The 27,316-nt window shown below is 53.0% G+C and overlaps 10 protein-coding genes across 10 annotated transcripts; 5 read left to right on the forward strand and 5 right to left on the reverse strand.

Annotated features, from left to right (window-relative positions):
* Positions 1–269: 269 nt before the first annotated feature.
* PFLUO_LOCUS9474 (uncharacterized protein) lies at positions 270–873 on the forward strand (the record flags this gene model as incomplete). Its single annotated transcript, XM_073787305.1, has 2 exons — positions 270–778; positions 843–873. 2 exons carry the CDS (start codon positions 270–272, stop codon positions 871–873), a joined length of 540 nt encoding a protein of 179 aa, XP_073643474.1.
* Positions 874–2,646: 1,773 nt separating this feature from the next.
* Positions 2,647–4,340, reverse strand: PFLUO_LOCUS9475 (high affinity glucose transporter; the record flags this gene model as incomplete). Its single annotated transcript, XM_073787306.1, has 2 exons — positions 2,647–4,186; positions 4,246–4,340. The coding sequence occupies 2 exons, from the start codon at positions 4,338–4,340 to the stop codon at positions 2,647–2,649; spliced, it is 1,635 nt and encodes a 544-aa protein (XP_073643475.1).
* Positions 4,341–7,076: 2,736 nt separating this feature from the next.
* Positions 7,077–8,636, reverse strand: PFLUO_LOCUS9476 (Zinc transporter; the record flags this gene model as incomplete). Its single annotated transcript, XM_073787307.1, has 3 exons — positions 7,077–8,345; positions 8,396–8,526; positions 8,582–8,636. The coding sequence occupies 3 exons, from the start codon at positions 8,634–8,636 to the stop codon at positions 7,077–7,079; spliced, it is 1,455 nt and encodes a 484-aa protein (XP_073643476.1).
* Positions 8,637–9,154: 518 nt separating this feature from the next.
* On the forward strand, positions 9,155–9,876 carry PFLUO_LOCUS9477 (uncharacterized protein; the record flags this gene model as incomplete). Its single annotated transcript, XM_073787308.1, has 2 exons — positions 9,155–9,542; positions 9,611–9,876. 2 exons carry the CDS (start codon positions 9,155–9,157, stop codon positions 9,874–9,876), a joined length of 654 nt encoding a protein of 217 aa, XP_073643477.1.
* Positions 9,877–12,465: 2,589 nt separating this feature from the next.
* On the forward strand, positions 12,466–13,467 carry PFLUO_LOCUS9478 (nuclease; the record flags this gene model as incomplete). The annotated part of the gene is made up of 1 exon (XM_073787309.1): positions 12,466–13,467. The coding sequence occupies one exon, from the start codon at positions 12,466–12,468 to the stop codon at positions 13,465–13,467; it is 1,002 nt and encodes a 333-aa protein (XP_073643478.1).
* A 151-nt stretch (positions 13,468–13,618) lies between these two features.
* Positions 13,619–14,908, reverse strand: PFLUO_LOCUS9479 (uncharacterized protein; the record flags this gene model as incomplete). Its single annotated transcript, XM_073787311.1, has 3 exons — positions 13,619–13,944; positions 14,015–14,270; positions 14,345–14,908. 3 exons carry the CDS (start codon positions 14,906–14,908, stop codon positions 13,619–13,621), a joined length of 1,146 nt encoding a protein of 381 aa, XP_073643479.1.
* A 1,976-nt stretch (positions 14,909–16,884) lies between these two features.
* On the forward strand, positions 16,885–18,281 carry PFLUO_LOCUS9480 (uncharacterized protein; the record flags this gene model as incomplete). The annotated part of the gene is made up of 7 exons (XM_073787312.1): positions 16,885–17,071; positions 17,131–17,150; positions 17,205–17,238; positions 17,301–17,374; positions 17,440–17,816; positions 17,876–17,971; positions 18,038–18,281. The coding sequence occupies 7 exons, from the start codon at positions 16,885–16,887 to the stop codon at positions 18,279–18,281; spliced, it is 1,032 nt and encodes a 343-aa protein (XP_073643480.1).
* Positions 18,282–18,823: 542 nt separating this feature from the next.
* On the reverse strand, positions 18,824–23,115 carry PFLUO_LOCUS9481 (uncharacterized protein; the record flags this gene model as incomplete). The annotated part of the gene is made up of 2 exons (XM_073787313.1): positions 18,824–21,417; positions 21,471–23,115. The coding sequence occupies 2 exons, from the start codon at positions 23,113–23,115 to the stop codon at positions 18,824–18,826; spliced, it is 4,239 nt and encodes a 1,412-aa protein (XP_073643481.1).
* Positions 23,116–23,552: 437 nt separating this feature from the next.
* On the forward strand, positions 23,553–25,197 carry PFLUO_LOCUS9482 (Putative metallocarboxypeptidase ecm14; the record flags this gene model as incomplete). The annotated part of the gene is made up of 2 exons (XM_073787314.1): positions 23,553–23,936; positions 24,007–25,197. The coding sequence occupies 2 exons, from the start codon at positions 23,553–23,555 to the stop codon at positions 25,195–25,197; spliced, it is 1,575 nt and encodes a 524-aa protein (XP_073643482.1).
* Positions 25,198–25,473: 276 nt separating this feature from the next.
* PFLUO_LOCUS9483 (uncharacterized protein) lies at positions 25,474–27,174 on the reverse strand (the record flags this gene model as incomplete). The annotated part of the gene is made up of 4 exons (XM_073787315.1): positions 25,474–25,997; positions 26,048–26,525; positions 26,580–26,624; positions 26,674–27,174. The coding sequence occupies 4 exons, from the start codon at positions 27,172–27,174 to the stop codon at positions 25,474–25,476; spliced, it is 1,548 nt and encodes a 515-aa protein (XP_073643483.1).
* Between the last annotated feature and the right edge of the window lie 142 nt (positions 27,175–27,316).

Raw genomic sequence — 27,316 nt, forward strand, 5'->3', positions numbered from 1 at the left:
TTGTTTGTTCCCCAGTGGATTGGCCGCTTGCATCACAAACCCAGGGTTCAGGCTGGGCAGGTGACAACAATATCGCCACTGACAGCCAAAGCTCAGCAAGAGCACTACAGATGATGTCACGAACCACGATGAGATAATTCCAATAGCACCCTGAATAGAGAGAGATTTCCGGGTGCTGGCACTTACAAAACGCGCTGTTTTAGCTCTCATCATCAACCTACCCCAGCTAAATCCAACATCATCCATCGGATTCAACACAATCAACCACGATGAAGAGCATGCGATCGTTCACTTCTATACTCCAAACGGGGACCTTGTCAAGAACACATTTTCAATTGAAATCCTCCCAAGGAAGGGCCTACACCCAGGCCTTCCACAACACCAACCTCTCTGAAGACCCGGACCCCACGTCGGAGAGAAAAGCCCTTAACCCAGAAAGATACGAGACCTGCAAATCAGGGACAGACGACGAAGTCGGGCACCACAAATCACCCTACGATCCGTCCAGCACAACGCCAGAGAGCGAGCACAGAGCTCTGGAAGATGAATATAAACTCGAAGGCGACGTGACCCATGACCCGCTTTTTGTCAGCCCCGCCAACAGGGAAGTCAGTCTGATTCTCGATCCGATGGTTGGCGGCGCGGTGCATAATGCGCAGTCTTTGGGAAGTGTGCGTGGGTGGACGAATAAGCATAGGACTGTGCTAAGGCGGACGGCGCCGTTTGAGTTTAGGGGTTATGACAAGGTTTGGCATATGAGGAAGAAGTCTTTGCAGAGGTATGTTTGATGTGTGGAAGGGATGATCTTTGCGAGATGAGCTAATTGGAACTATATTGTATAGACCGACTGAAAAGGGCGACTCTGTGGTGTAATCCAAATAATTGGACATGACAATCGCTCTATAATGAAATACAACAGATTTTGAAGCAGTAATGAAAACCCATTTGAATTTATTGGTAAAAAATATAGAAGGAACTAGTGACAGGTGAAGTATATCGGGCCAATTCCGTCCTTAACTAGCCTGCAGACTGAAAACAAGCCAGCGCTCAGTCACTCGAACCCCAGACTCCAAAAAAAAGCCCAGAGACCAAAAAAGCCATGTCCAACAACACAGCTCGACCGCCGCCTCAGCAGTACTGTACAAATAAGCTCCACACAAAGATCAGCCTCAACGCCGAAACCTTCTTTACTGCCTCTCCCACCACATCGGACCAACATCAACGCGAGCTCACTAAACTAATAATAATGTCCGAAACTCCGGTCTCTCTCCGACATTTCCCCCGCGTGAGACACCAAACTTTTAAAAAGAATTTAAATTAAAAAAAAAAGGAAAAGAGGCGTCGTCGGCAAAGCTTAGTGCCGTTTACTTTCCCCTAAGCGATGACTCGCAGGATGAATAGTGGCCGGCCACGACGGACGTGCTCGAGCGCCGGCCGATCGCAGCCGTCAAAGCCCGCGCTCGAACACCACGCGACGCGCTAAGATTTGTAGGTACGTGCATATACGTAAACGACGTATAGCGCAACAGCGGCAACGGCGGGGATCTAAGACCGCCGTGCGTGGTCGTGGCGAGCGACAAGGGGCGGGAAGGATGATGATACCTCTTGTTTGAGGAAAGCTGAGAAGGAACTAATAATACAGGGTTGGATAGGATATTTGGGGCCAAATAGGGGTACTCTCGTAGAGACTGACCGAGATTGCTGCCATATACGTACGAGACGGAGAATAGGCAAATAAATAAATTAGTTCCAGACAGCTCATGAATTATTATTACTCGTCCTTAGCAAAAGCCCGTCCCCCTTCCCCCCTTCCCCCCCACCAAAATGTCCCCGCGGGGATGTCTATTCGATGGATGCGCCAAGAGCGCAAGGCTTTCTGTCCCGGTGATAGGGTTTGCAAAGGCATCCAATCAGAACCGGACCAGGGGGTTTGGGCTGGTATCCGTGCCACCCGAGAAAGGTAAAAAAATAACTTTTCTGGGTTAGTTCTTTGTTTCAGTTGTGTTGTGGAGGAATGTAGCTGCTTCTTCCTTCCTTTTTCCCATGTAACCATCCCAAACGACGGATCCTCCTTTCCATGGCCACGCCACAGAAGAGAAACAAACTTGGGTTGTTGCTCGGCTACACCTGGCTAACTAAATTAGTACCGGGGTCTGGTCTGGTGGGGCTAGGGTCTGTGGCGGTCAAAGCGGGCGACGCTAAGGCTGACTAGGGGCTGAGTTTATACAAGCCCCCCCCCCGAGTTTGGACGCCCTACCCTTCCCCACTAAAGGAAAGTGCGCGGCGCTAAACTAGCAGGACGGTGAAAATATCGAATAGGAATAAGTTTCAGCGCATGTGGTGTGACACACTACTGTATTCCTTTTATTAAAAATGCTACAGTACTACTAGGCCTGTTTCAGGCTTGAGGATGGATGTACGTCGGCGTGCAGGAATTACAGAAACAATTGTCAGTGCAAAGCAGAAGTTCGATTTTGGAAATTCGGATACACGTAGACGCGTAGAAGCGTAGAAGATGAGACACACAATAGGAGGTATCAAAAATTAGCGTGATGGACGACAGGAAAGAAAGAATGGAAAAAAAAGTATCACATCTGTCTTTGCCGCATCGCATCACAGAACTTAGCCCACCAGAGGGAAAACAATCTATTCGACCTGCGTGGCAGTAGCAGTCTGCTTCTCGGGCTCGAGAACATCGTTCCGCGTGGTGGGCTCGTGAGCCTCCTCGACCAGACCCAGCTTGTCGGAGGTGATCTGGCCCTGCTCGAGCTTGCGGACGTGCTGGAACTGCACGTCGGTCTTCCAGGCGCGCATGCCGGGGGTGGTGAACATGATTTCGACCTCCTCCAGGGTCTTGCCGGCGGTCTCGGGGAAGAGGAAGAAGACGTGGACGGTCATGGCGAAGCAGAAGACGCCGAAGACAAGGTAGGTCTTCCACTGGATGTTCTCAAAGGCCGGGGGCACGAAGTAGGATAGAGCAAAGTTAAAGATCCAGTTGGACGCGGTCGCCACGGCGACGGCCTTACCGCGCAGGCGCAGCGGGAACAGCTCAGGAGGGTAGATCCAGCTAACGGGTCCCCAGGTTGGCGCGTACGAGGCCACGAACAAGTACGTGCAGGCAATGATAGCCTTGGCAGCGTGAGGGGATCCGCCAATGTTCCACGACTCCTCCGCGACGTGGTCCACGCCGCCGGGGGGAGCGGGCTTGCCGTAGGAGGCGAAGAGACCGGCGTTGGCGAACATGAAGACCATCATCAAAGTCGAACCAACCAGCATCGGGATGCGACGGCCCCAGCGATCAATGAAGACCAGGGCGAAGATGGTCATCACGACGTTGATCACGTACTGGATGGACGAGGCGACGAGGTTGGCGTTACCGCTGAGACCGGCCATACCGAAGACGTAGGTAATGTACAGCATCATGACGTTCATGCCCGTGAGCTGGGACCAGATCTGGGTGAACATGCCGACGTGGGTGCGGAAGATCATATCCTTCTTGAAGAGATCGAGGTAGCTAACGTTGGAGTGGGCCCGCTCGAACTCGACCATCTCGCGGATCTCAGCCATCTCGGTCTGCACGAAGGCGGCGTTCTTGTCACCCTTGGCGTGAACGAGAGCCAGAACCTCGTGGGCCTCTTCCCATCGGTCCTGCTTGGCCAACCAACGAGGAGACTCGGGCAAGAAGAAGACAGCACCGAAGAGCATGACGGCGGGGATCATCTGCAGACCCCAGGGGGTACGCCAGGCGGCATTGCCTTTCAGGAAGCTGCAGCCGTACGAGACGTAGAACATGATCAGGATACCCCAGGTGATGGCCCACTGCTGGGAGCCGACAACAGTACCACGCTTGGAGGGCTGTGCCAACTCGGCGACGTAGACAGGGACCTGGGCAGAGAGAATACCGACGGAGATACCGTTGATGAAACGGCCGGCGACGAGCTGGCCGATGTTCATGGAGGAGCAGACGATGGCGCTACCGATGCACCAGATGAGGGAGCCAGTTTGGATGGAGCGCTTACGGCCGATCCAGTCGGTCAGGAAACCGGAGATCAGAGCGCCGACGAACGAGCCACCGGGCATGGAGGCCGAGATACCACCCTGGTTGGCAGCGGTCGGGCCACCACAGTCGCCCTCGGAGTTCCTTCCGGTCTGGTTGAAGAAACATTTGTACTGTTGTGTGCCAAGACTGGATGTGGAAAGTCAGATCTGTATCCACCAGGAGGTTAAAAAGCGCCCACGACTTACATGGCGGACATGGAGGCGATGTCGAAACCAAACAGTGCGCCGCCGACGACGGCCACCGTGGTGATGACATAGATGTTGCCGATGGTGTAGCCCATGATGGCGGGTTAAGGGGGGGGAGAAAGAAGGGGAAAGGTAAAGAAAGAAGTGGATGAAGGAAAAGAAAAAAGAGAAGAGCAGGAGGGAAAGGAGCGAGCAGATATAGAAACAACAAACTCTCCACGTTTGCGGAGAAAACACGCTAACCCACCCCCGGTCTGGCGCCGACACTGAGTTTGCGCCAATGCGGAGGCCCAAGGCTCCCCTAGCTTGGCCTTCCTCCAATACTTGACAGTCCATGCGGCCTGTTCCGTCCGCCAGCACGCCACATGGTTGCATCGGGCTAAGGGCCAGCCGGCCATTTGCCCCTTTGGAGACAGCGAGCCATTGGTTCCGGCACGGACTGGCCGAGTGTTGATGGGAGAATACGACTCTAGGATGGATGTTCCTTAATAATTCACGCGCTATACTAGCCGACTTTCCTCCTGGCCCGGCCCCTATGTTCTCGGCCATCCGCCAGTGCAGAGACTGCTCTCCCTCCCGATATTTGACCGGCACCGGTAGGGTTAGTGCCAACCGCCAAGTCGGTGATATTTCGCCCGAGCGGCCGGCCTTTTCTTTTTCTTTTTCCTTAATTAATTTTCCGACCTGGAGGCAGAACAAGGTCGGTGGCTGGGTGCGGTATGACCAAGTCCACGCCGGTGTGCATCCCGACTGGCCATACCCCTGCAAACCACGCAAGATCTGACCTACTGGCGGTACGCCCAACGGCTACAAATCAGACCACCAGCTGAACAGGAGGAGTCATAACTGTCAGAATGACCCGATCACGGGCACGCATGGACCCCAGATCCGGATCGTGCCAGCATTCCTACCCCTAAACTCCGCATCCCGATTCGGGCCAGTGGGCCTTGCCCACATGGAGTCCATGCTGGTATGTGCTGTACAGTATACGGATCATACCGGTCTATGGATCTCCCTTGCGTCGTGGGCAAAGTGTGTAGTGTGAGGTATCGAATGCCTTTTCTTCGGGCAGTGTTCTCTACTCGGACCGTCTTGGCTCGGTGAGGTGATGCCTGCGCCTCCGAGACATTGGTGTCAATTACAAGGGTAGTTTCTGTCTCTCCGGGAAAGGCACGGAGGGTTCGCTTAGACGTGGCTCATGTTGGTTAGCGGTGGGTATTAGTTACCAAACCTTAGTCTCCTATTCTAGATTCCTCGTGTTCTCCATGAATCATGAGTTCGGCACGCACTAGCCAATTAAGTGTAACATCCCGAGACAAAGAAAGACACCGACGTTCAGTCTCGGCTACCTCCGAGTACATGTGGTCATGACTTTCGCGCCGTCCATGGGCCGTCCCGACCACCCCAAATGCGTCGATGCGGGGACCGGATTGCTGAATCCGGCGACACCAGATTCTGGGGTTGGGCTCTGGTGATGACCATAAACAGTAACCCATCTCAACTAAGCTATTCAGAAAGAACAGGATGATCGTCTCAATAGTAGTCTTTATAATCGTCATTACCACCTCTCTCTCCCAGGCCTACAAGCTCGTCCCATCCATGGATCTCAACTTCTCGGTCAAGGTCAAGGAGCCCCACAGATCCGGAAGACAGCAAAGAATGCGCCCCCTGTCCAACACCGCTGTCAGCAACCGACCTCCGCGCCACCTACGGCATCCAATCCGAGGCCACGGTCCGCGGTTGGCCGACCTGCGGCGGAATACACGTCCTCGAAGCCTGCGACAGGGACGAGCTCTAATTTCTACATCGAGGCCGCCCCACTCGGGTTACCTGTTCCGAAGATCCGGTGCTGGAGGGTAGACATTGTGAGAACATGCGTAGGTGATTGAGTTTGAGTTCTATGTACAACGATCAAGGCTGCAGATCGGAACGATGCGAAGAGGTTCAAGAATGCATTTAGTATAGAGGACCGGTGTCGCACTATTGAAAGTCTAAGTAAGGGGCGAGTTTTTTGCTAATCCTATGGACTGACCGGATTTTGGATTTGGATATGGTGCTGAGGCCAGGACCTGGAGTCAATTCTAGTAGAAAGGAGTTGAGCTGGATGATTTGCGGACTATCTATCGGGACAGGTAGAGTTTTGGTTTTGTTCCTTTCGCCTGGTAGTGATACATTTAGTTGAGGTGTAGGTCGACGACATATGGAATTGGCCGACAAGCACTAGCTAGCTGGGCAGAAGCAGAAGTGAAAGAAAGATACCAATGTTGATTCTCGGCTACCTCCAAGAACGAGTACATGTGGTCACCACTCTGGCGTTGTTACCAAATGCGGCGATGCGGGGATTACCGGATGCGGGCATGACAGTTCTGGGGGTGGGGCTCTGGGGCTCTGATCATGGGGTAGGGAGAATGCCGATTATAGTAATGCAGGTGAAAGACGAGGGTCAATTATCTTCGGCGCGTCAGAGACTTTTACTTTTCCGGACTTAGTTAGGGCTGGTTAACGCAGTAGATGCAAGCAAGGCTAATCCGGCCACTGGAATAATGATAGGTATTCGTGTCTCCTAGACTGTATCAACGATGAGATACGCATGTAGGTCCCCTGTTCTGTCCGTGCATGCAATCATTCAATCCCATACACATCGTTCTGTTCAAGGGAAAAAGTGTGTCCTGGCGCAAAGGCGCCACGCAGAAAATAAACAAACCCCAAACGCCCAGCCGTCTCTTTTTGTTGGTGGTGTATGTGTATGTGCCAATATAGAAATGAATAAACACCGCAATGCAACAGTTAGTCAACACCTCTCTCGTATATCCACTCCAATCCAGGTCCATTCATGCCGTCAACGCAAAGCTCAGACCCATGAGACCCATTCCGGCCACGGCAAAGCCAATCCCCATACCCCGATGGTGCGTCAGACCAAGTCCCTCGCTGAACAGCTGCAGCGCGACGGATGTCATCACCCCGGCCGTGGCGGCGAACATCCCGCCATATACGCCCCATGAAGGGCCCGTGGCGCCGTGGCCGTCGTGGCGTCCCGAGCCCCAGATCCACAATGCAGCCAAGCCCGCACCGGCAGGTTGGCTGATTCCGCCCAGTAGGCTGGACCAGAACATTGCTTTCCAGCGCGAGCTGAGCGCTAGATACAATGGTAGCGCCATGGCGAATCCCTCGGTGATGTTGTGCATGAAGAGGGCTAGGAACACGGTGAGGCCGAGTTTGGGGTTGGCGTGGTTGGTGGCGTAGGTGATGAAGCCCTCGGGGAGTTTGTGGAGGGCGATGGCGAGGGATGTTTGTAGGCCAATGGACAGGAATGCGTTCTGTGGGACGTGGTGGTGATGGGGATTACCAGCTCCAGGCTTCGAGTGGGTGTGGTCGTGCTCTTCATGGTTTGCGTGGGAGTGGTCGTGATGCTCCGAGTGCACGTCTTGAGTCCGAGATGATGAGGACGAACTGGCTGAAACCGAGTGTTGCGCCGACACTGTATCTCCTGTATATGGCACCAAATCTGAATGTGTCTCGCCAGACTGGAGCTGCACAGAAAGACTCTGATGATGCGGTGGCATACCGGGGCGGCCAATCTCAGTTGGTGCGATCACAAGCGGGAGAACCTTGGTGCACTCGCGGCCACAGGTCTGAGAAAACCCGTAACATGGCCCGTTCTCGTCACACAGAGGCTTGGCACCGCCCATGAGTGAACTGAACCGACGCGTGACGATCGCCCGCAACGACTCCCTGGACGCAGTGTCTGTCACCTGCCAATCGTCGCGATTGGGCCGCTGCACGACAGCCGGTGTCGACTTGGACGACCGAGGCTCCGGAGGTCGCAGCAGGGGCGTGTGTTCGGTATTCCCGTGCGAGTGGTGGCCGTGTCGTCGGCCGTCGCCGCGTTCGGGGTCGGTTTCCGGCTCATCGTGGGTATGAGCGCAGTCGACGACATGGGATGGAATGAAGCGATGGATGAAACCCGACACTATGCGAATGACGATAATTCCCGCGAGAAACAGACCCGTCAGGAGGTAGGCAGCGGTGGTGGAGGAGAAGCCGGCGCGCGCGAGGTATTCCTTGGAGGTGGGGAGCATGCTGTACAGGGAGGTGAAGAGCTGACACGGGTTAGTGAGCTGGAAAACAAGCGAAACAACTGCAGACGCACCATCACACCCGCGCTGAGACATAGCGACGCCGCCAGGAAGTTGTTGCTGTTGGCGATCTGAAAGCTCTTGTAGTGAGTGAGGCGGCGCAGCACCAGGTCGGCGCAGATGACGGTCGAGCCGAGGACACAAGCTGCAAAGGAAGTTGTTAGGAGAGAGGTCTAAAGCATGGAGGACTTCACACCCACCGATCCCCGACACGGCGCTCATCACCCAGCCCCGGAGGTCGTTCGAGTCAGCCATGGCGGGAGTGGCAGAAGGCAAAAGTGCGAAAACCATGATGTCAGACGGAAAGAAGGGCTGGCGGTCAAGTCCAGGCACTCTCAACTTACAACACCACAACGGAGAAATATGCTACCTGCGGTCTAAGAGATATGAGTGACATGATATATATAGTCAGTTGGGCAGAACACCAGGTTATCGTCCCCAAGGTTCTCACTAGTCTCGCCCTCTACCTACCCTGGGTATGGCCCGGTCGGTAATCGATCGAGTAATCGAATGATATACATCCGTTACACCGTACTACGTGCAGATCTAGGGACTCCAGATAACCATATTTAAACATCCAATCTAGACTGCAACGGACTAGGGACTTGCCATTCAGAGTTAGTTCCGTCGGGCTCCTAATTCGGAAACACCCCCTCTCTCCGGCCGACAAAGACGAAAATTCCCATTTTCTCGAACTTCGCGGTTTGAAAACATTAACAACTACAGGGTATGACCCTCGCTTCGCTCGGTGATTTGTATTGACCATCTTCGCAATGATCTCCCTCCACCCCGTCTCCATCGACGACATCCCAACCCTCGCCCGCATCCACGACGAGGCTTTCGCCGACGATGCCCTCATGCATCTGCTGTACAGGCTACCAGAGCGGAACCCCAATCTCGAAAAAGATCTTCGAGAATGGTTTCTCGGCAGCAAGACTGCGCGGTTCGTCAAGGCCGTCGACGACTCCACGGGCGACGTTCTGGGCTGGGCATGCTGGAGCCTTTATCTCGACGGCGAAACGCATGCCGCCGAAGAAGCAGCTGCCGCGGAGCGACACAAAACTGCCCCCGAGGTTGCGATTAGTCCGGCACTCTTCTTTGACTATCATCGCGCTGTGGCAAAGAGGAGGGGAAAGTGGATTACGGGGAAGCCGGCTAGCAGTACGTGAATTTGTCCTTCGGCATACCTTGAGGTTTTGTACCGTGCATGCTAATACTCACCTGCTCAGTCCTCCAGATCCTCACCGTAGACCCCAAATTCCAGGGTCGTGGAGCCGGCGCGGCCCTGGTAAGGGCTGCGCTGCAAGAGGCTGATCGCCATCATGTGCCGGCGTGGTTGGAGGCATCGCCAGCGGGGCTGCCGTTGTACCGGAAGTGCGGGTTCCGCGATGTTGGCGAGTCGATTGACTTTGATTTGAGCGAGTATGGCGCACAGGGTGATGTGCGGGCAGTGTGTATGATGTACGAAAAGATTGCCAACGGCAAAGCACAATGACCCTAGGTAAATAAATCGCGTGTTTTTTTGCAGACTTAAAAAGCAGTAACAACATAAAATTGGCATCTGGGTATGAACAGCCTCTTAAGTAGCAGGGAAACTCAGATTGAAAATAATGTCTACTCAAAATCAGTAGTTTGATATTTACTCAGAGATCTCAGTTTCCGTCCAGCTCGGAAAAGGACCCACGGAACAGGTAACAATGCAACAGCAATGAACCCGAGCACACTTGTAGCCCAGCCAATGCCGAGATTAGTATACACTTTGAGAAAAGGTCAGAAGGTATTCTTATGAAGAGAACAAGTTGCAGGAACTCACTTTGAGTGGTAAACAGGGGGAACGCAGCCGCAAGTCCGTATCTGGCCAGGCTGTTCGCACTCATGGCGCTTGCCACAGTGAGGCCGAGGTAGGTATCCACCATATACTGAGTCGTACTGACAAACACACATAGGTTTCCCCATGCAAAAAGCATGATTGCGACAATAGGGCTTGCCCAATGGATCTCGATCCTAGAAGTCCATCCAAACCAGAACAGGCCAATAGGCAGACAGACGCTGCCTAGAAGAGCTGGATAGAGACGGTGCTCGGGAGGAATTTTTTGTGCGGGATAATTTCTGGCTTGGCGGCGATATAAGAACACATCACACAGTAATACTGTTAGGGCGCCTAGTAAACACCCTACGACTATAGCCAAGAACGCAAGCCCGGAGTCCTCGAGGCTAAAGCCATAAACACTTTCGAAAATGAACGGGATGGCAGCGAAGAATGAAAAGAGTGTTGCGAATTCGCATGCCGCATAGAGGCAGATAAAAGCAACAATTGGCTCAGTCAAAAGCATGAGAAGGGGGCGAAGGAGAGCAATTGTCACGAAAAGTCGGATCTTTGAGGACAGCGGTGACGATGGAAGCAAGTCTAAACCAAGCTTCTTGGCGCGACGGCGTTTTAGGATGGGATGAAATGTCTCTCTAGCGAAGAGGACAATGGTGATAATGGTGAAGATAGCGAAGAAGATCAACGTCCACTGGGTCCAGCGCCAGCCTTTTCTAACAACAACGAAGCTCCCAATGACGGGTCTATGCAAACTGTTAGCATGGCCATTTGATAGGCATAGGCAAAGTGGCAAATTAGTTACCCAATACCCGGACCCAGAAATGGCGTTAGAATGAAGATAGTGGATGGGAGAGCGCGGGTGTTTGGTTTGAAGGTTTCGTTGATAGTCCCTGCAGCAATGGCCAAAGAAGGTGCGTAAGAGAATCCCGCAAAAAAGCGCAAGATGCAAAGTGATGCGAATGTGCGACTGAATCCGACTCCCAGCGTGAACAACGTCCCCAGAGTCATTGTGCCTATATAGATTGGATATCTCCCAACGGTCTCTGACAGCGGCCCTCCAACCACAGGGCCAAGGCCCAGAGCAAGCACATAGAGAGACAATGGTAGGATGGAAACAGTACCGCTGACTCCAAAATCTTCCATGAACTGAGAGCGAGCAGGCGACAATATAGACACACCAAGAGATCTGGATACCTATTTAGCGCCGGAGCTATATTTCTGGAGTAAGACAAGTTCGGCTCACGTTGTGAAAGCTGCAGAGGCAAGCATCAAAACTTGCAGCACCTTCCTCCTCACTGGCCAGTTGTACGGATTCTCAGGATCGCCGTCCCAGCCCTCTGAGATGGCTTCTGTCGTCTCCTTGAGCCTCGATTCGAGCCCTACTTCATCCTCCGATTGGTTCTTTCCGTTTGCGTTCTGACCGTCTTGAGCTTTCTTCATGCCCATTTTCAATACTTTCTATCCCGTCTAGATTGCAAATAAAGAGATTGAAGTGAAGTGGTGCATAGGCCGTAGTACAAAGGGCTTGTAGTGTATTAGTGCCGAGTCGGGAGATACAAGAAGAATGGCGAGGTGTATTCTGATATAAATTATAACGCTGGATGCTGCTGTCTTCTACGCTGATAAATCAATACTACAGAAAATCCCGAGGCCGAAAGGTCATGAGTTACTTGAATTATGGATGAGCCGATAAATACGTCAAGGCCGAGGTGCACGAATGTTTTGATTACTCAACAGCGCGAGAGAGCGCTTGAGCTTGTCTGGAGCGCATCTGCGACATCTCCGACCTGACCCCCGCGAAAAAGATCGGGCGGGACTACTTCAGTGCTCTGTACAGCAGCTAGATGGCCCATCACATCGTCGTACCTAAATTTAGCATTTGCTTTATCGCACTGAATATGTGTTTTGGGTTGGGCGGCTCGCTCGGGTGGGCAAGGGTGAGCAAATCACATCCAGCCCAGGGTTGCTCAGTGAGCGACTCGCCCTGTGATCTGGGAGGCATCCTATCTGCCCTACGTTGACCACGTACTATAAGACCATGCACCTGTACCTGTGTAGGACGATACCATCAGCTGGTCTGTCGTGATCCCAATCTTGTCCTTCTGCCCACCTCAGCTGACCCGCTGATTGGCCCGTGACTTCTTTGATTTTCCTATTTGGTTCCTGACTTTCCCTCTGTTTTTTTCTTTTTTCCTTCAACCTCTCTCTCTCCTTTTGAAAAGGCCCCTCGGGTCTCCTCTCCCCTCTCCCATACTCGCCATGTCCAAAGCAACCTTGGCCGTCATCGCCGCCGCCAGCGCAGCCACTGGCGCCGGCATAACCGCGCTGCTCTACTCCTCCAAACCTCGTCCGCCGCAGCAACAACAACAGCAACAGCTCCCCTCTCCTCCCACCGGCGGCGTCAAAGTCCCAGTTCCAGCAGGAACACCCACCTCAACGCTCGCCGCCAAAGTGGCCGTCGCCGCTGCCGGCCCCGTCGACCCCTCCGGAATTTTCCAATATGGCTTCCCCGGCCCCGTCGCCGACGAGCTCTCCTCTCTCCCCGTGACAGGTGCCTTCGACCGCCGCACCCGCAACCCGGCCTGGGTCGCCGAGCACATTACGCCGCAGTCGCTGGCCATAAAGAACGCCGACCGGCGCCACAGCTCCTTCGTCGAGGACGAAGCCCTCCCGCCCAAGTTCCGCGCTAAGCTGGCCGACTATTTCCGTTCGGGCTATGACCGCGGTCACCAGGTGCCTGCTGCGGACGCGAAGTGGTCCCAGGCAGCTATGGATGATACTTTCGCACTGAGCAATATGTGCCCCCAGGTTGGAGAGGGCTTCAACCGTGACTACTGGGCACATTTTGAGGAATTCTGTCGCAATCTCACCAGACAATACTCCTCTGTTCGCATCGTCACCGGCCCACTGTATCTGCCGCGTCGCGACCCGGACGGGAAGTGGCGCGTCAACTATGAGGTTATCGGCAACCCGCCCAATGTCGCTGTGCCGACCCACTTCTACAAGGTCATCTATGCGGAAGATGGCTCGGAGTCTCCCGACAGCAAGGTCGCGCTGGGCGCGTTCGTTTTGCCCAATGCGCGCATCCCCAATGAGAAGCGCCTGTCCGACTTTGAGGTTCCGCTGGAAGCCGTGGAGCGCGCGTCGGGCTTGGAGTTCGCCAACACGCTGGACCCTAGCCGCCGGCGCCGTCTGTGCCAGGACGTGCGCTGCGAGATTGTGGTGCGCGAGTTCAACAACGCGAAGAAGGCTGTTTCATGATGATTGAGAAGGATTGTGCGATCTTCTACTTTTTGTATATCTAGGGCATTCGCGGATTTTATGCATGGCCGGGCGTTGGATGATGACTTACTTGAATAGTCGCATCATCATTAGCGTCATCACATCAATCAATTGACTTTTATCTTTGCATCTAACATTGAAACGCAACCCCGGTCTTCGTAGCCACGTTGCCTCCTCCGCCTGCAAACCCAGTGCCCTCAGAGCAAACCGCCACCAGACCGGGCTGAACCCCACCATCTTTCTCCTTGTCCTTCTTCTTGGACTTTTTCTTATCCCCATTTTGCTCTGGATTGCGAGGCGTGATATCCGTTTCACAGACATAACACAGCATCCGCCCGTGCAACGCAGCCGAGTGAGCTTGTTCTTCTTTGGAAGCGTGCGGATCCGGTGTTTCGTGGAGAGTCATAAATTTCGTTACGCAGGGTGAGCAGATGATGTGACCGCAGGGTTTGGTGACTGTCATTATTAATAGCCCCGTTAGTATGGACATGACACGAGCAGAACATAGGCGAGGGAGGGAACATACGCATCGCTTTAAGCCCATTGCTCAGATTCTTCTTACAGCTCGGACACACGCGCGAGACCGTCCCATCCGCGCCGGTTTCTTCGGTGAAATGCACGTCCACCAGCGATTTGAGCGAGTAGCTATGCCGATTGGACTCCGGGGAGGCGGGACAGATGGGCGTGAGTTTGATTGCTTTTTGGGCGGTGATCTCATTGGGATCCGTGCCCGGCGTGAGGGATGGGACCCAGAAGGAAGGTAGAGCGGATTTGGCCGAGGACTAGAAAGAAGGGTTAGTATCCAAGTCCTAGCAACTCCAGAAGGATAGGAAAGGAATGATGTAAATAAAAATACCTTCTCCCGTTTCAATTCCTTCTTCAACCTCTCCTTTTCATCCTCTGCGTACCGCGCCATTTCTTTCTCATTCAGCTCAAACACCCTCTTCCTTTTCCCGTCAATCTCCACCTCTCTTGCCTTGAACTTCGCCATGGCTTCTTCCGTCTCACTCCCTTCCGCTTTCCGCTTCTTCCCAGCTTGATTTCCACCACCACCACCTTCCAATCCCATAGAAACAAGCTCAAATTGAGCCAACTCCTTCCTCCTCTCCTCCTCAAGCTCCCCCTCCTCCCCCTCCGCCAGCCTCTTCCGCGCATCTTCGCGCTGTCGTTCAAGCCGCTTGATCTCCTGCCGCTGCGCGAGGAGGTCATTGATCGCGCACTCGCGACAGAACAGGTCTCCGTTCGTGGCGCAGGCCACCACCGGCGCGCGGGCTGGTTGGAGACACAATCGGCATGACGCGAAGGGCAGGAAGCTGTCGCGGCCGATTACGCCGCGCTTTGTGCCCCATGTTGAGCGCAGGAGGCCGCGTTCGTAGGAGGTAAAGTGTGGGAGAGAGGTGTTGCGCTTCGAGTGCGCCATGGTTTTTTTTTGGATTTGTTGAAGTTGGAGTAACTTATGGCGTAATGATTGATGTGAAGGTTGCGGAGATAAGATGGATGACATAATCAGCATTGGCCCTTTTTTTTTGCCCTAATGATGACCGAACCAGAGGGTGGACGCGATGCCATGTTGGGATAGGCCCCTTCCTTGTCGCTTAACTAAGCTTTTCCAAATCGTCTTTTTTGCCTTGACGAACGAGCGATTAGACAGCACGGTCCAGGCGGTGATTAACTATTGCTCGCTGCACGTGTAGCCTTGTTATGTACACAACCAAAGGTGGTCCTAGCAGGTAGGCCACTTGCCTTCTTCTGTATACCAATGCATGTCCATCACACTATCAATTACCTGTGATAATCTTCTAAGATTGCGATTTTCTCTAACTGTGAGGAATGCGACGTTGTCATTTCTCAATTCGGTCAAGATGATCGCTCTCTCCTTAGCCTAGACAAAGATGCGTTTGACTATCTACTCAAACCCAACCCGACACCGTGGGGCTGGCTGTATAGTTATTCAGCCGAAAATTTGTGATTTCTACTTCTCAAATACATACGCAGCTCTAAAAGTAGACAGAGCGTCGTCTTGAATTAAGAGGCAGAGAGCACGTACTTTAGATAGGGACCAATGAGAGACCGTAAAAGTCCATACAGAAAATCCATCATATAGATGAAAACATCTACCGAATACGACTGTAAAAACACGTAAGGGGACCTTCTTAAACCACTAAGGATAGGGTCCTGTACAGAGTGCCGAGAGGACAGTTAATATACAGACCGGCAGTAAGCATAGTAGACCGCCAGGAAATAATACGGGCCGACTAGCGAAGGAACGAACCAATACGGAGGGAAATATTGAAAGCCTGCATGCAAATCACTAACTAACTTAATGTTACTGAAGACGTGTGTACGGAGTACGGTTTCAGAGGACCCGCTCTAATAATCCTTCAGGATAAGGATAGGGTAATAACGATCACTCGCTCAAACTAGATTAGGACACATCTGACGCTTTGTTCAATCTCAAACCGGTACTGAGGGGCTGTGGATGGAGTTCTCGATTGCGTGGTGGCCAATCACACATGTGGGACTATCTGGTCTATTGAGATCCCGGGAATATCCTCCCGGCCACGAGGCAAAAATGGGATATTGTAAATCCTTTCTAGGGTGTGTGTCAGCATTCTGTGAACGTAGGGAAAATGGTCTAGAATCAAAGTCAAATCTCCGCTGAAGATGTTCATAAAGGATGAAGGATTGACGAGGGCCACTTGGGGGCCAGCACATGTAAAGCCGGCTGCGCAGTATACTTTAGAAAGGGGCCAAAAGGCCCAGAACGGTGTTTCGTGGCATCCTGCTGATGCGAATAATTCCCAAGGGTGTTTATTTGGTGACTTCTTCATCTGTGGCAAAAGCGGTTATAGTCCAATTGCAAAAGACGAGACTGGTCTTATTGAAAGCGCCGATCAGAAACCTCGAAGGATCAACGGTGTCACAGAGGGCATAACCACCGGCCCCAAAGGATTCGTCCTGCATTGATTGTGGACCATCCTCAAAAAATATCCCGGTAATTTCGCGGGCCGCCACGGGTCGCTGCTGCCATTCAACGCAGCCATTGATCCATGCGTTTAGTGGCGGTTTCGGCCTATAACCGACATGGCTAAGTCGCGAACGGGCCATTCTTGAAGCTATGCTTATGCAGGACAGCAGGATTGACAATCAGTCCGATGACAACGGGGCTTGTCAAGACCCAACTACGAACTGAATCAATAATGAGTTTGAAAGGATCGAAGCCAAGTTTTGTCGGGATTGACTACTGCGAAAACTACATACGTAAAGTGGTCAACAGCGCAGGAACGCACTCAGGGGGATTCACTATGGTAAATTGAGGATGCTTTCATATCAGGCTCCTCCCCCACCATCTCTGTGACACCTCCATCCATCCCATACTCTCGTTAATATAACATCATGTCCGCTACAGTTGGAATGGCGCCGCCCCCACCGGGTGTGACGCCCACATTCAATAACGAATACCCATGGCTGTACAATGCCAACGTCTCTATCATTGTTTTCGGTTTGACAATCAGCTGTATATGTCTTGGGCTGCGTGTTTGGACACGGGTCTACTTGCTGCGCAAGTTTGGCTTGGATGATGGTAAGACAGTCAGTCTTTTCGCCCGACAGAATCTTGCTGACGTCTTCCTCCCCAAACAGCGTCAATTATTATGGCATGGGTACGCATTGAGAATGATTACAGTTTTGGCCGCCTTGCTCACATCGAACAATAGCTGTTCTCCATCGGAACACAGATGACATCCTTATGTACGTGGTTGATAAAGTTCACTGCGTTACTTTCCATGAGCTGACCAAGCCCTTGTCAATAGTGTCATTCACATATGGCGGAGTCGGCAGTCATATGTGGAACGTGTCGAAACAAACATACGGAGAATATGAAAAGGTATCTGGAGAGACTTTTTGTTCAACTCGGACTACTAGACGAATACTGATACTATCTATTTCCAGTACCTACTGTCCACCTCCATTCTTTACGTGCCCGCTCTCGCATTAGCGAAAATCAGTCTTATCATTCTCTACCACCGAATTATGAAAAAGCAAAAGATCTACGTGATGGCATTGCACGCTATCACGGCCGTCGTGATGGGATACAGTATTTCAATTATTTTCGCCTTGATCCTCGCATGCCACCCTGTCAGCAGGAACTGGGACCCGACTGTCGAAGGAGAATGCGTCAACCGCACGGCTCTATACATCGCCACCGCTGTGACCAACATTGTCACTGATCTAGCGCTGATCACACTCCCTATTCCGCTCGTGCTTCGTCTCAACATGCCCCGCTCTCAAAAGGTTTACCTTTTCCTTATGTTCGTCGTCGGTTGCGCGTACGTGATTTCTATATTCCTATTTTCAAAGAAACGATCAGTCGCTAACGACTATATAGAACTGTCATCACGAGTATCCTGCGCATGGTCACCCTGGTGGACTTCCTCCACGCCACAGACGTGACTTATAAGCTGGCCTGGCCCGAATTGTGGATGTAAGAGTGTCTCCTCCCTATGCTCCATCCTTTCAAGAGCAAAATCTAATCCGCATTCCCTATCAGCAACGTCGAAGCCAATCTAATCATCATCTGTCCCTGCCTGCCCATCCTACGCCCGTTCATGCGTCACTACATCCCCGGTTGGGGTGATGATGAGACTGCCACCGGCAATCCTTACCTGGATAACACCTACACGGAGTCCCAGAACAAGTGGAAGACTGCCTATGGCCAGAATGATGAAATTGCCCTAGCGGACAACGTGGACAGCGTTCGCAGTGAATCGCGGATGGTTAAGTCGACCCGATAGAATAAGCTAGATGCGAGCTAGTGAGGATGACTAGCTATGACCTTACTTTTGAACCGGCCCGGCGCTTGCCTCTTATGGGTCGGGGAATGTTTCAAAATTGTACCTACGGAAGTATGTTCAAAGTAAACTTTTAATATGTTAAATAAGTAAGTTAACAAAACAAAACTTTTTCTAAGAAAGTATGTTTTTAGATCGACTCGATCTAAAAGACTTTACATAGGAGACCGAGCTACTTTCCTTCAGAGGTTGACTACGTGCCCACGCTCACATACATAAATCATGACAAGAAGATATGCAAACACAATGGCTTTTATCTGGCAGGCTATGCTTTAATCCAAGTATAACAATTCAACATGCAGGTCGTAGCAGGGTCATCGCGACACGGCTCTCTTTCTCTCTCACACGTAAATGCTCGACAAACCCGAAGTTCAGCAGACAGAAAGGAAAAAAAAGTCGAAACAGGGGTATAATAATCGTTAAACACAGATCCAAAACAAGAGGCTGGCAGGCTATACGGGAGAGTGGAAGATTTGACGAGTCAATCACGCGCCCACAGCTTGCTCTCTTAGGTTCTCCTGGGACGGCGGGTCCACGGGGTGTTCACTCAGAGAAGTCGACGATGCCGACGGCGAGCGGTCCGAGCGGTCGTCCACTGGAGCTGCGAGACGGCCGTTGAGCATGGAAGCTCGCTTTGATGATGGCTGTCGTTGATCTGAAGCGGTGTCCGGGGCAGGGATACTGATCACGGAGGATCGCCGATCCGGGCCTTCTTCAGGGGCATCCTTGAAATCTGCCAGGTCGTCGGAACGCATACTCAGTCCAGTCGTGGTGCTTGCACTGCGCATGGAGTGAGGTCGGCCACTTGCGTGCTGGTCTGAAGTGATGGATTCGCCGCCACTGCTCATGACGGCAGGTTCTGAAGCTCGTGGTTCCTCGGAAGGAGTGGGTTTGCGGAGTTTGAGGCGATCCTCTGCAGGCATATTTTGCCACTCAGACCCAAAGGTGACGACTGAGGCTTTCTTGCCGTGGACAGTAAAGCTGGGCGTCTTGCGTGACAGACCTTCGCCGTTGTGGGGGATCTGATCGTCATCAACAGGCCCGATGCTAGACACAGATCCATGGTTCTTCCTATGGCGAGAAGTGTGTGGATTATGCGAGTCGCGTAGCGTGCGGTGAAGACTGCGACGCGCGCGGTTTGGTTTACTGTCACTCTGTGAAATCTCTGATGACTCCTCGGGTTTTTTGTCGGCGCCAGTGTCGCTTTCAGCGATGGCCTGCTTGCGACTAGGAGGTGAACTGCCCAAGCCCAGTAAGCCTGCTTCTCTTAGAATACGGTCTTCGTCATCATCGAAGCTAGCGGGGGCTGTCAATCTGGAGGCATGAGATCCAAGACTGGCACCGTCATATTTGCTGCCACGACTGAGAATCGATGCTTCGCGCTGAAGTTGGCTCGCTGCCGTGTCGACTGAATATGACTTGGAGCGGTCGGGCGGCGCCCCGCTAGAGAGACGTCGTCCTGGGCGAGTAAATTCGGCCGAAACGGTGGATGTGGGAAGGCTGGGGCGGCGTATTTGATCAGCAGAGATCTGCGGATGAAGTTCGGAGGGTCGATCAGCAGTTTCTACAGCAGGCTGGTCGGCCGTGTCGTGACTGGAAACTGTGTGCACAATGCTAGGAGCTTGTTGATCTGCAGTAGGCACAGAGGTGACCGAAGGGCCTGAGACCGAAGCCAAGTGGATGGGGATATGAGTCGATATCTGATCCGTGACCGAATCAGCAGTACCTTCCACCACGCTCTCATCATCTCCCAGATCCCGCAGGAGAATCGCCCGATAGCATTTATTGCGCCAAATATCCTGCCGGACCCACTTCACTTTCGCCGCCATACGTCCAGCTGCCATGATGACGCTTTCCCTGGCGCGGGAATGAACGGGTGTGAGCACCTGGAGATGTCGGGCGTTCCGCAAAAGATCATCCAATTGCTTCTGTGAAATGAACAGTTTTTCGTTCGCCTCACGAATCTTCTGCGCCATTAAGTGCCGGCGCGCGGTGATGAATTCAGCGACAACATCAGTGTCGATACTCGGAGACGCGGGCTCATTGTCCGCTGACAGATGCGACTTTTGCGACGAGATCGAGCCAGCTCGCTGAGTCTTGCGGTAGCGCTGGCCTTCGTAATTGGTATCAATCATGCCCTTCGTACGCACACCAGTGCTTCGGAACGCCGCTGCGTAGTTCAGTTTCGCCATCCAATCGTTCATCTCAGATTCCGAAGTGGCCAGGAAAACCTCCTCCAGTGCATTGTGCCGAAAGAAACTGAATGCGTGCTTATGTTTCTTGTAGGCCGAGTCGAAAAGAGCAACGGCATTATTGGTCGACATGATGGCATCCGGCTTGAATTCGGATAGTGGAGGTTTGAAGACAAGAGTTCCTTGGCGTCCGTTTTTCACATAGCCTTCATGCTGTGCCATGAGGTTTCGTACCCAATTCACATTGCGGAAGAAGTAGAGCTGAGAGAATGTCAGCACCGCACCCCACTCGGCCCACGGCGAGCGAGTTCTCTTCTTTTTGGGATCCTTTCGCCAAATAAGGCCGACCTTGGCCACCTTGATGTCTACCAGACCTGGATTAGCCTCGGCCGGGTTGTTCAAGCTGGAATGCATGAATGCGTCGGGTCGCGAGCGAAGAGATATGATCTGTAGAATGCCAGACTTGGTGAATGCGTCATGAAGCTCTTCCATATCAGGCGCCCCTGCGGTACCGAAATGATCGTACGTATCGTCCAAGCTCATGACATCTTTCAGGCTTGGCCGTAAAGACTCGAGTTTTCCATCCAGGATGAGGGCATAGGGGTCGACGGGCTCCCGTGAAATCTTCGACAAATGCTCCGAGCTGGTACTCTTGAACAAGGCCCGACGAGGCTTCAGTTGTTGGCGATCACGCAGGTTAACATCCTCGACGTGGATGAAAGGCGTGTATAAGATATTCTCGTAGAAACACTCCAGGATTTCCTCAGAGATTCCTTCTCCACGGGTGTTTTTCACATAGTCGGGCTTCTGCATCTTTCGCTTATTGTTCTTGTTGAAAACATCGGTATGAAGGATCAAAATTGAGAATGCAATGAAGTACGCTTGATCTAAGAGACTGTCAGTTAGGGCAACAGTTTCAACTGCACACAAAGGGCCGTACCGGGAGACGCAAAAATGCCCGGGTTACACTCGTGATATCGGTCTGCAAATGCTTGGAGGAAGCGATCGATCTGCTGAGTTTCTTTCGGCAAGTCCACTTCCATCAAGAGCTTGCGAATAGACATGTCGATGGGATCCCCGAAATAGGCGAATCCTCGCATATACTTCCGTAAGGAAACCTTGGAGAATTCTTCGTCTGATTGAGCAAGAATACCCCCGATTATACCACGAGGGAGGTTTTCCTCTAACCTAGTCAGATAAGTAGCGGGAGTGTCGTCTTCTTCCCGTTCGGGACACGGGGGAAGCTCGCGGGCAAATGCCAAGGACGCGGGTTTCGACGTTGGTGTGCCCGAACCTCCCAGGGCGGGAGAGCCATTGCGAGGGATCGGGGGCTCTGAATTTTGCCTCAGTCGCTGAGAGAAGTTAAACATATCCCCGAAGCTCTTACGACCGCTGGTCGAGGTCGAGGTGCGTCCCGAAGACGCCATGTACGGGTCCTGAGACGGATCGTCCTGGTTCTCGGCCAGCGATCCCATGGTGGACGATCTCCCACGACCGTTCTTTGGCATTCGACCAGATGCAGATGGATTAGATCGCACAGAGCGGGCAGAAGTGGTCGAGTCCTGCCGTAATAGTGGCGGCGGACCCGATGGTGCCAGTCCTACTGATGAACGAGATGGTGAAGGTAGAGGAGAGACTCGGTCCTGATCGTCCGAGTGGCCAGATGTCGGGGTCTCAGCTGGAGAGATTTTGGGGCCATCGTTTTTCAGCTTCGTCGGAGGCGGCAGTTTGGCAGGCAGAGGGAAGAGAGGACTGCGATTGCGTTTCAGGCGTGGAAGGCGAAATCGTTTGCCGGCAGATGCCGCTGCCAAATTATCCAGGGGCGAATTGGTCCGAGATGCGGCGTGATCGGCATAGCTGTGATCTGACCGTGACGATTCGGAAAATCGAGGATCGGTGACCGACGACCGGTGGGAGTCCGGGAAGGCTTCTCGGCCTCCGCTTCGCAGTGACGTTGTCGAGAGCCGCCCGGGCTCCTCGGAGATGGTCTGAGAGGTGGACAGGTTGGAATCGACGATTTGCGAATCGGTCGACCCCTGGCCTTTGTGGTAGGGTGCCGAGCTCGATTGTTCCGGTTGGGTTCGGGACAATTCCTCCATCGACCGTTTCCTTAGGTTGGATAGAAGCTTGGGTTTAGGGCGTTGTTTGGTAGGTTGGTCAAACTCGTTGCCGCTTGGCGCGGTGGTGATGATCTTCGGCGGAGGGAGCGAGGGGACCGGAGGTGTGTCCTCCTCGGCCTTCGCGTAGGACTTGGAGAGCTGGGGATCGGATGAATGGCGGAGTCTCATGAAACTGAAGCGATTCCTTCGCAAGCTAGGCGTGTCCCCTGCTGATGGCCCCCCGAAGTCCGTCTGGGCCACGTCGCTCACCGGGCCATTCTCTGGTATTGACAGGTCGGCATTCCCGTCCGGCTGGTCTTGGAGGTTCAGGCGAGGAATTGATTCGGAGAACCGGGGCTCGACAGTCGGGGGACCGGGACGGGGCAGCTGCTCACTGTGACGGCCGTGGGTGCTGGCGGGCAGGTCGAGCACGCTGTGCCTCTTGGAGCCATCGGACGTGCCGAGTCGCAGACCTTTCCAATGCATGGTGGACGGAAAGAGTCCCAAGAGCAAGCGCAGACAAACCCATGCGCAGCCGAGAGAGAGAAAGCGGGATGTATGGGTGAAACAGAGATCGATTTAGTTGGACATGGCCAGATCGCGCTCAGACCGAGAGGGAGATGTGGAGGTCGTCGTCAGCGAAAAGGGGAACGGCGGGAAGGGGAAGACGAAGGGGGTCTGGGCCACTCAGGAGCGCCACCAATGAATGAGAAAATAAGAGAAATGGTGAAAAAGAGAAGGTGATCGTGGGGCAGAGCAGAGACCCTTGCGTCAGTCGGTTTGGTCGAGAACAATCAAGTCAAGTCAAGTCCAGGGCCGGAAGTCACTGACCGACCAACCAACTGACGTACACTCTTGCCTCATCTTCCTCCCCCACTCCCTCACTCCCTCACTCACTTCCTTTCTTTCTTCCTTCCCTAATCATGCTTGTGTTCCATTCGCTTCTCTTTCTCTTCTTCTGCACACTCCTCCCGCTCGTCTCTGCGGTCCCTGCTGGATCTAGCATCACTCCCCCACCGCCCCTCCAGCCCGTGCAGCTGTTGGGCCAGCCATCCGACCCACGCCGGCCATGGACCCGACTGCGCGACTGGCTGGTTGAATCTGTCTGGGGCATCAAACAGACCTGCCCGAAAAATGCATCGCCGCCGTCGAACATCCATTCCCGCTACGGGAGTGATGTCGTTCTCCGATTCCACTTGCGCCAGGCAGACGAGGCAGAGGCACTTGCCGAGGCATCCCAGGTTCTTTTATTAGACGTCTGGGCCATAACGTCGGAATTTGTGGACATTCGACTGGCGGAGGAAATGGTACGGCTTCGATTTGCACACTGAAAAAAAAAAAAAAAACATCTCGCTAACGATTCTGTGAGCGGAATAGATCCCCTCTTTGCTCGAGCTGCTGCCGCGCTCTCTTCGATCGGCTTATCAGCCCCTCATGGACGACCTAGCTAATATGATCTACGCTACATACCCTTCAAACCCCCATGCGGGACTCGATCTGGACCAAGGAATCATTTCAGGAGGAAAACGAACGGCCGCAGTGGGCGACGTCTTCTTCCGGGATTACCAGCCGCTCTCTGTCATTGTGCAATGGATGCGCCTGATGGCGTCGATGTTCTCATCGCACACCCATCTGACGAGTGTGGGAATGTCTTACGAGGGGCGTGACATCCCTGCTTTTCGACTCGGAGTGGCTCCCGATGATGAATATTCTAGCCCGCGCAAGACGATCGTCATTGTTGGCGGCACCCATGCGCGGGAATGGATCAGCACCTCCACCGTCACCTACATTGCGTATAATCTGATCACCCAATATAACGACTCCCCGGCAGTCACGCGACTTTTAGATGAATACGACTGGGTGCTAATTCCCACACTCAACCCGGATGGCTACGTCTACTCGTGGGAATCTGATCGTCTTTGGCGCAAGAACCGCCAGCCCACAGGCCTGCCACTTTGCCCAGGTGTTGATCTTGACCGTGCCTGGGATTATGAATGGGATGGCGAGTCGACCCGCTCCAATCCTTGCTCTGAGAACTACGCAGGCGCGGAACCATTTGAAGCACTGGAATCCCACCGTCTGGCGCAGTGGGCCCGGAACGAGACAGACAGCGGCCGTGCCGAAATCGTTGGGTTCCTGGATCTGCACTCCTACTCTCAGCAGATTCTCTACCCATACTCATACACCTGCTCGTCCACTCCTCCCACCCTAGAGAGTCTGCAAGAACTTGCACTGGGTCTGGCCAAGGCTATTCGACAAACATCAAGAGTGGCCTACTCCGTGACCTCCGCCTGCGAAGGTATTCTTCGGTCGGACACCACGGCGGGTGTGAGTTCTGGCGGCAGCGCCCTCGACTGGTTCTACCACCAGCTGCATGCCACCTACTCGTACCAGATCAAGTTACGCGATCGTGGCAGCTATGGTTTTCTCCTGCCGTCGGAGTACATTGTCCCCACGGGCAGAGAGATTTTCAATGCTGTTCTGATGTTTGGCAAGTTCGTCTGGGGTGATGAGGCTTCGCCTCCAGATTCTGGGTATGGAACAGCAGAGCAGAAGCCTCTGGGCTGATGAACAGTTTTGAAAATGTATTTTGCATATTTCTTCATTGGCGTTTGGGTGGGGTGGGGCTATGTTATCTTTGCTCCGATCTGACGGCATTCTTGTACATCTTGCTGTCGATTATGAAGATCTTATGAATTGTTATGGTCATGCAGACCTCAATGTGATACGATTATGATACATCCATGGATGCTAGTTGTTGCACTATGTGTAGGCCTCCGGAATTAACGGCGTAGACAGTCCAGTTGAAAGAAGATATATCAAATTTGCCAAAAAGGCAATCAATCAAGCAGTCTTAAACTTGGCCGGTCCAGACCACAGCCGCAATCTCTTCCCATAGACCTGCAGGATAATGATAATGATAAACCCAAAGCTGAGAATGCCAGTCATAGTACCGAACTGGCGAGCCGAGCCTTGTTTCTGCTCCCACTCGATCATAAAATACGAAACAATGAACCCGCCAAGCGTGCGGCCGACGTTAACCCACGCGGCAACTTCACCACTCGCCTCCGGGTACGAATCAAGCACGTACGCGTTGATGCCCACCGTGACAATCATTATGCCGAACACATACAGGCCCCAGCCCAGCGCGGTGAGCATGTAGTGCCAGTGGTTCTGCAGCGCGTAGCCCATCACCAGCAGTCCGGCGACCATAAATGGACTGGCCACCCAGATAGCGAAGAGACGGGCTTCAGGCTCGAGACGGCCTTGATTTCTCTTTGTGTAGATCTTCGCAATTAGATCGTGTAGCCAGTGGCCAATTAATTCGCCCAGAATTGCTGCCACGATGGGTGTGAAATAGAAGAATCCTAGGACTATTAGCAGAGTCCACTTTTTCATGGGCATCTTGTTCACGAACCAATTTGCTTGCTTTGAAAGCCGTAAATCGGCGGCAGCATCAGCGAGAGCGTCGTGTTGATACCAACCACCCACTCAAAGACCAGCATATAGAACAAGCACGAGAGAGCGACCACAGGCTTGGCAATGATAATCAACGGCCGCATGACGGCATCCTTCACCGAGTTTTCGATATACGCCGTACGCCATTGTTGAATTCCCAGCATGCGCTGCCAACGCGGACCGTTGGGAATCAGGTCCGGCTTGGAATTCTTGCGGTCATAGTATGTCTCTTCGGCGAAGAAGATGACTGCCAGCAAACACAGGCCCGTGAGGGCCGTGAGCAAACCGAAGCATACGCGCCAGGTCTGGGTTGTGAGGATGAAGGCTGAGAACATGGGACCCATGTACGGTGAGAGAATGACGAAGCCGGACCAGATGTTGATTTTGCGGGCGTGCTCGTGGAGGAAAAACATGTCTTTGATGAACATGAGACCACCCTAGAGATCGATTAGCTGCTAGATTGAACATAGAGGAAATTTTGTAGTACTGACTCCCTGCATCACTGTCGAGAACATGCCGTTCAGAATACGGGCAGCCTGCATATCATGTCAGTATAGCTTTTTCGAAAATGAGTCCCAATCATACCATGAACGAACTGAAGCTCTGTGCCGCCGTACACCAGATTGATGTCGCCAGTGCCAATACCGTCCACCAGAACAGAATGGGATAACGACCAAAATATGCTGCCAATGCGACGATAATAGGACTGGCAGCGCCAAGCATAAAGACATTACCGACTTGCGAATGGTTGACTGTAGTAGGCAAAATGCCCCATTCAGCAGCCTGCACATTCAAGGTCACCGCGCCAGTCGCGCTTCCAAAGTCGGGCAGAAAAGCTGTGCATGAAATCACAATAAGAACGAGATGCTTTTTGAATTGCGACCAGTTTAATGGGTCGTAGGGCGAGTCGCTGGGCTGGGGAATGAGAATCGTTTGTCCGTCGCCTGTTGTCTTGAGCTCTCGGCGGGTTTGCGCGTCCTGCGCATTGAGAACGTAGCCTTCGCGCTCGCCTTTTTGCTCGAGGTCCAGTGAGCTGTCGCTTTGGTTAGAGCCCAGGCCGACTGGCTCTGGTTTTTCAACACTCATAGCTCGGTATGGAACGCCGGAATTGGCTTTGAGATGAGGAGTGACCAGAGGAGGAAAAGAGTGTTTGACAGGAGACGGCAGTTAGTTAAGGTTTCCCGCCGAGAACTGACTAGTCGACCGGGGAGGGGAAGAATAAAAACAG

This window comes from Penicillium psychrofluorescens (assembly GCF_964197705.1).
Source record: "Penicillium psychrofluorescens genome assembly, chromosome: 6".
Classification (NCBI taxonomy): Eukaryota; Fungi; Ascomycota; class Eurotiomycetes; order Eurotiales; family Aspergillaceae; genus Penicillium; species Penicillium psychrofluorescens.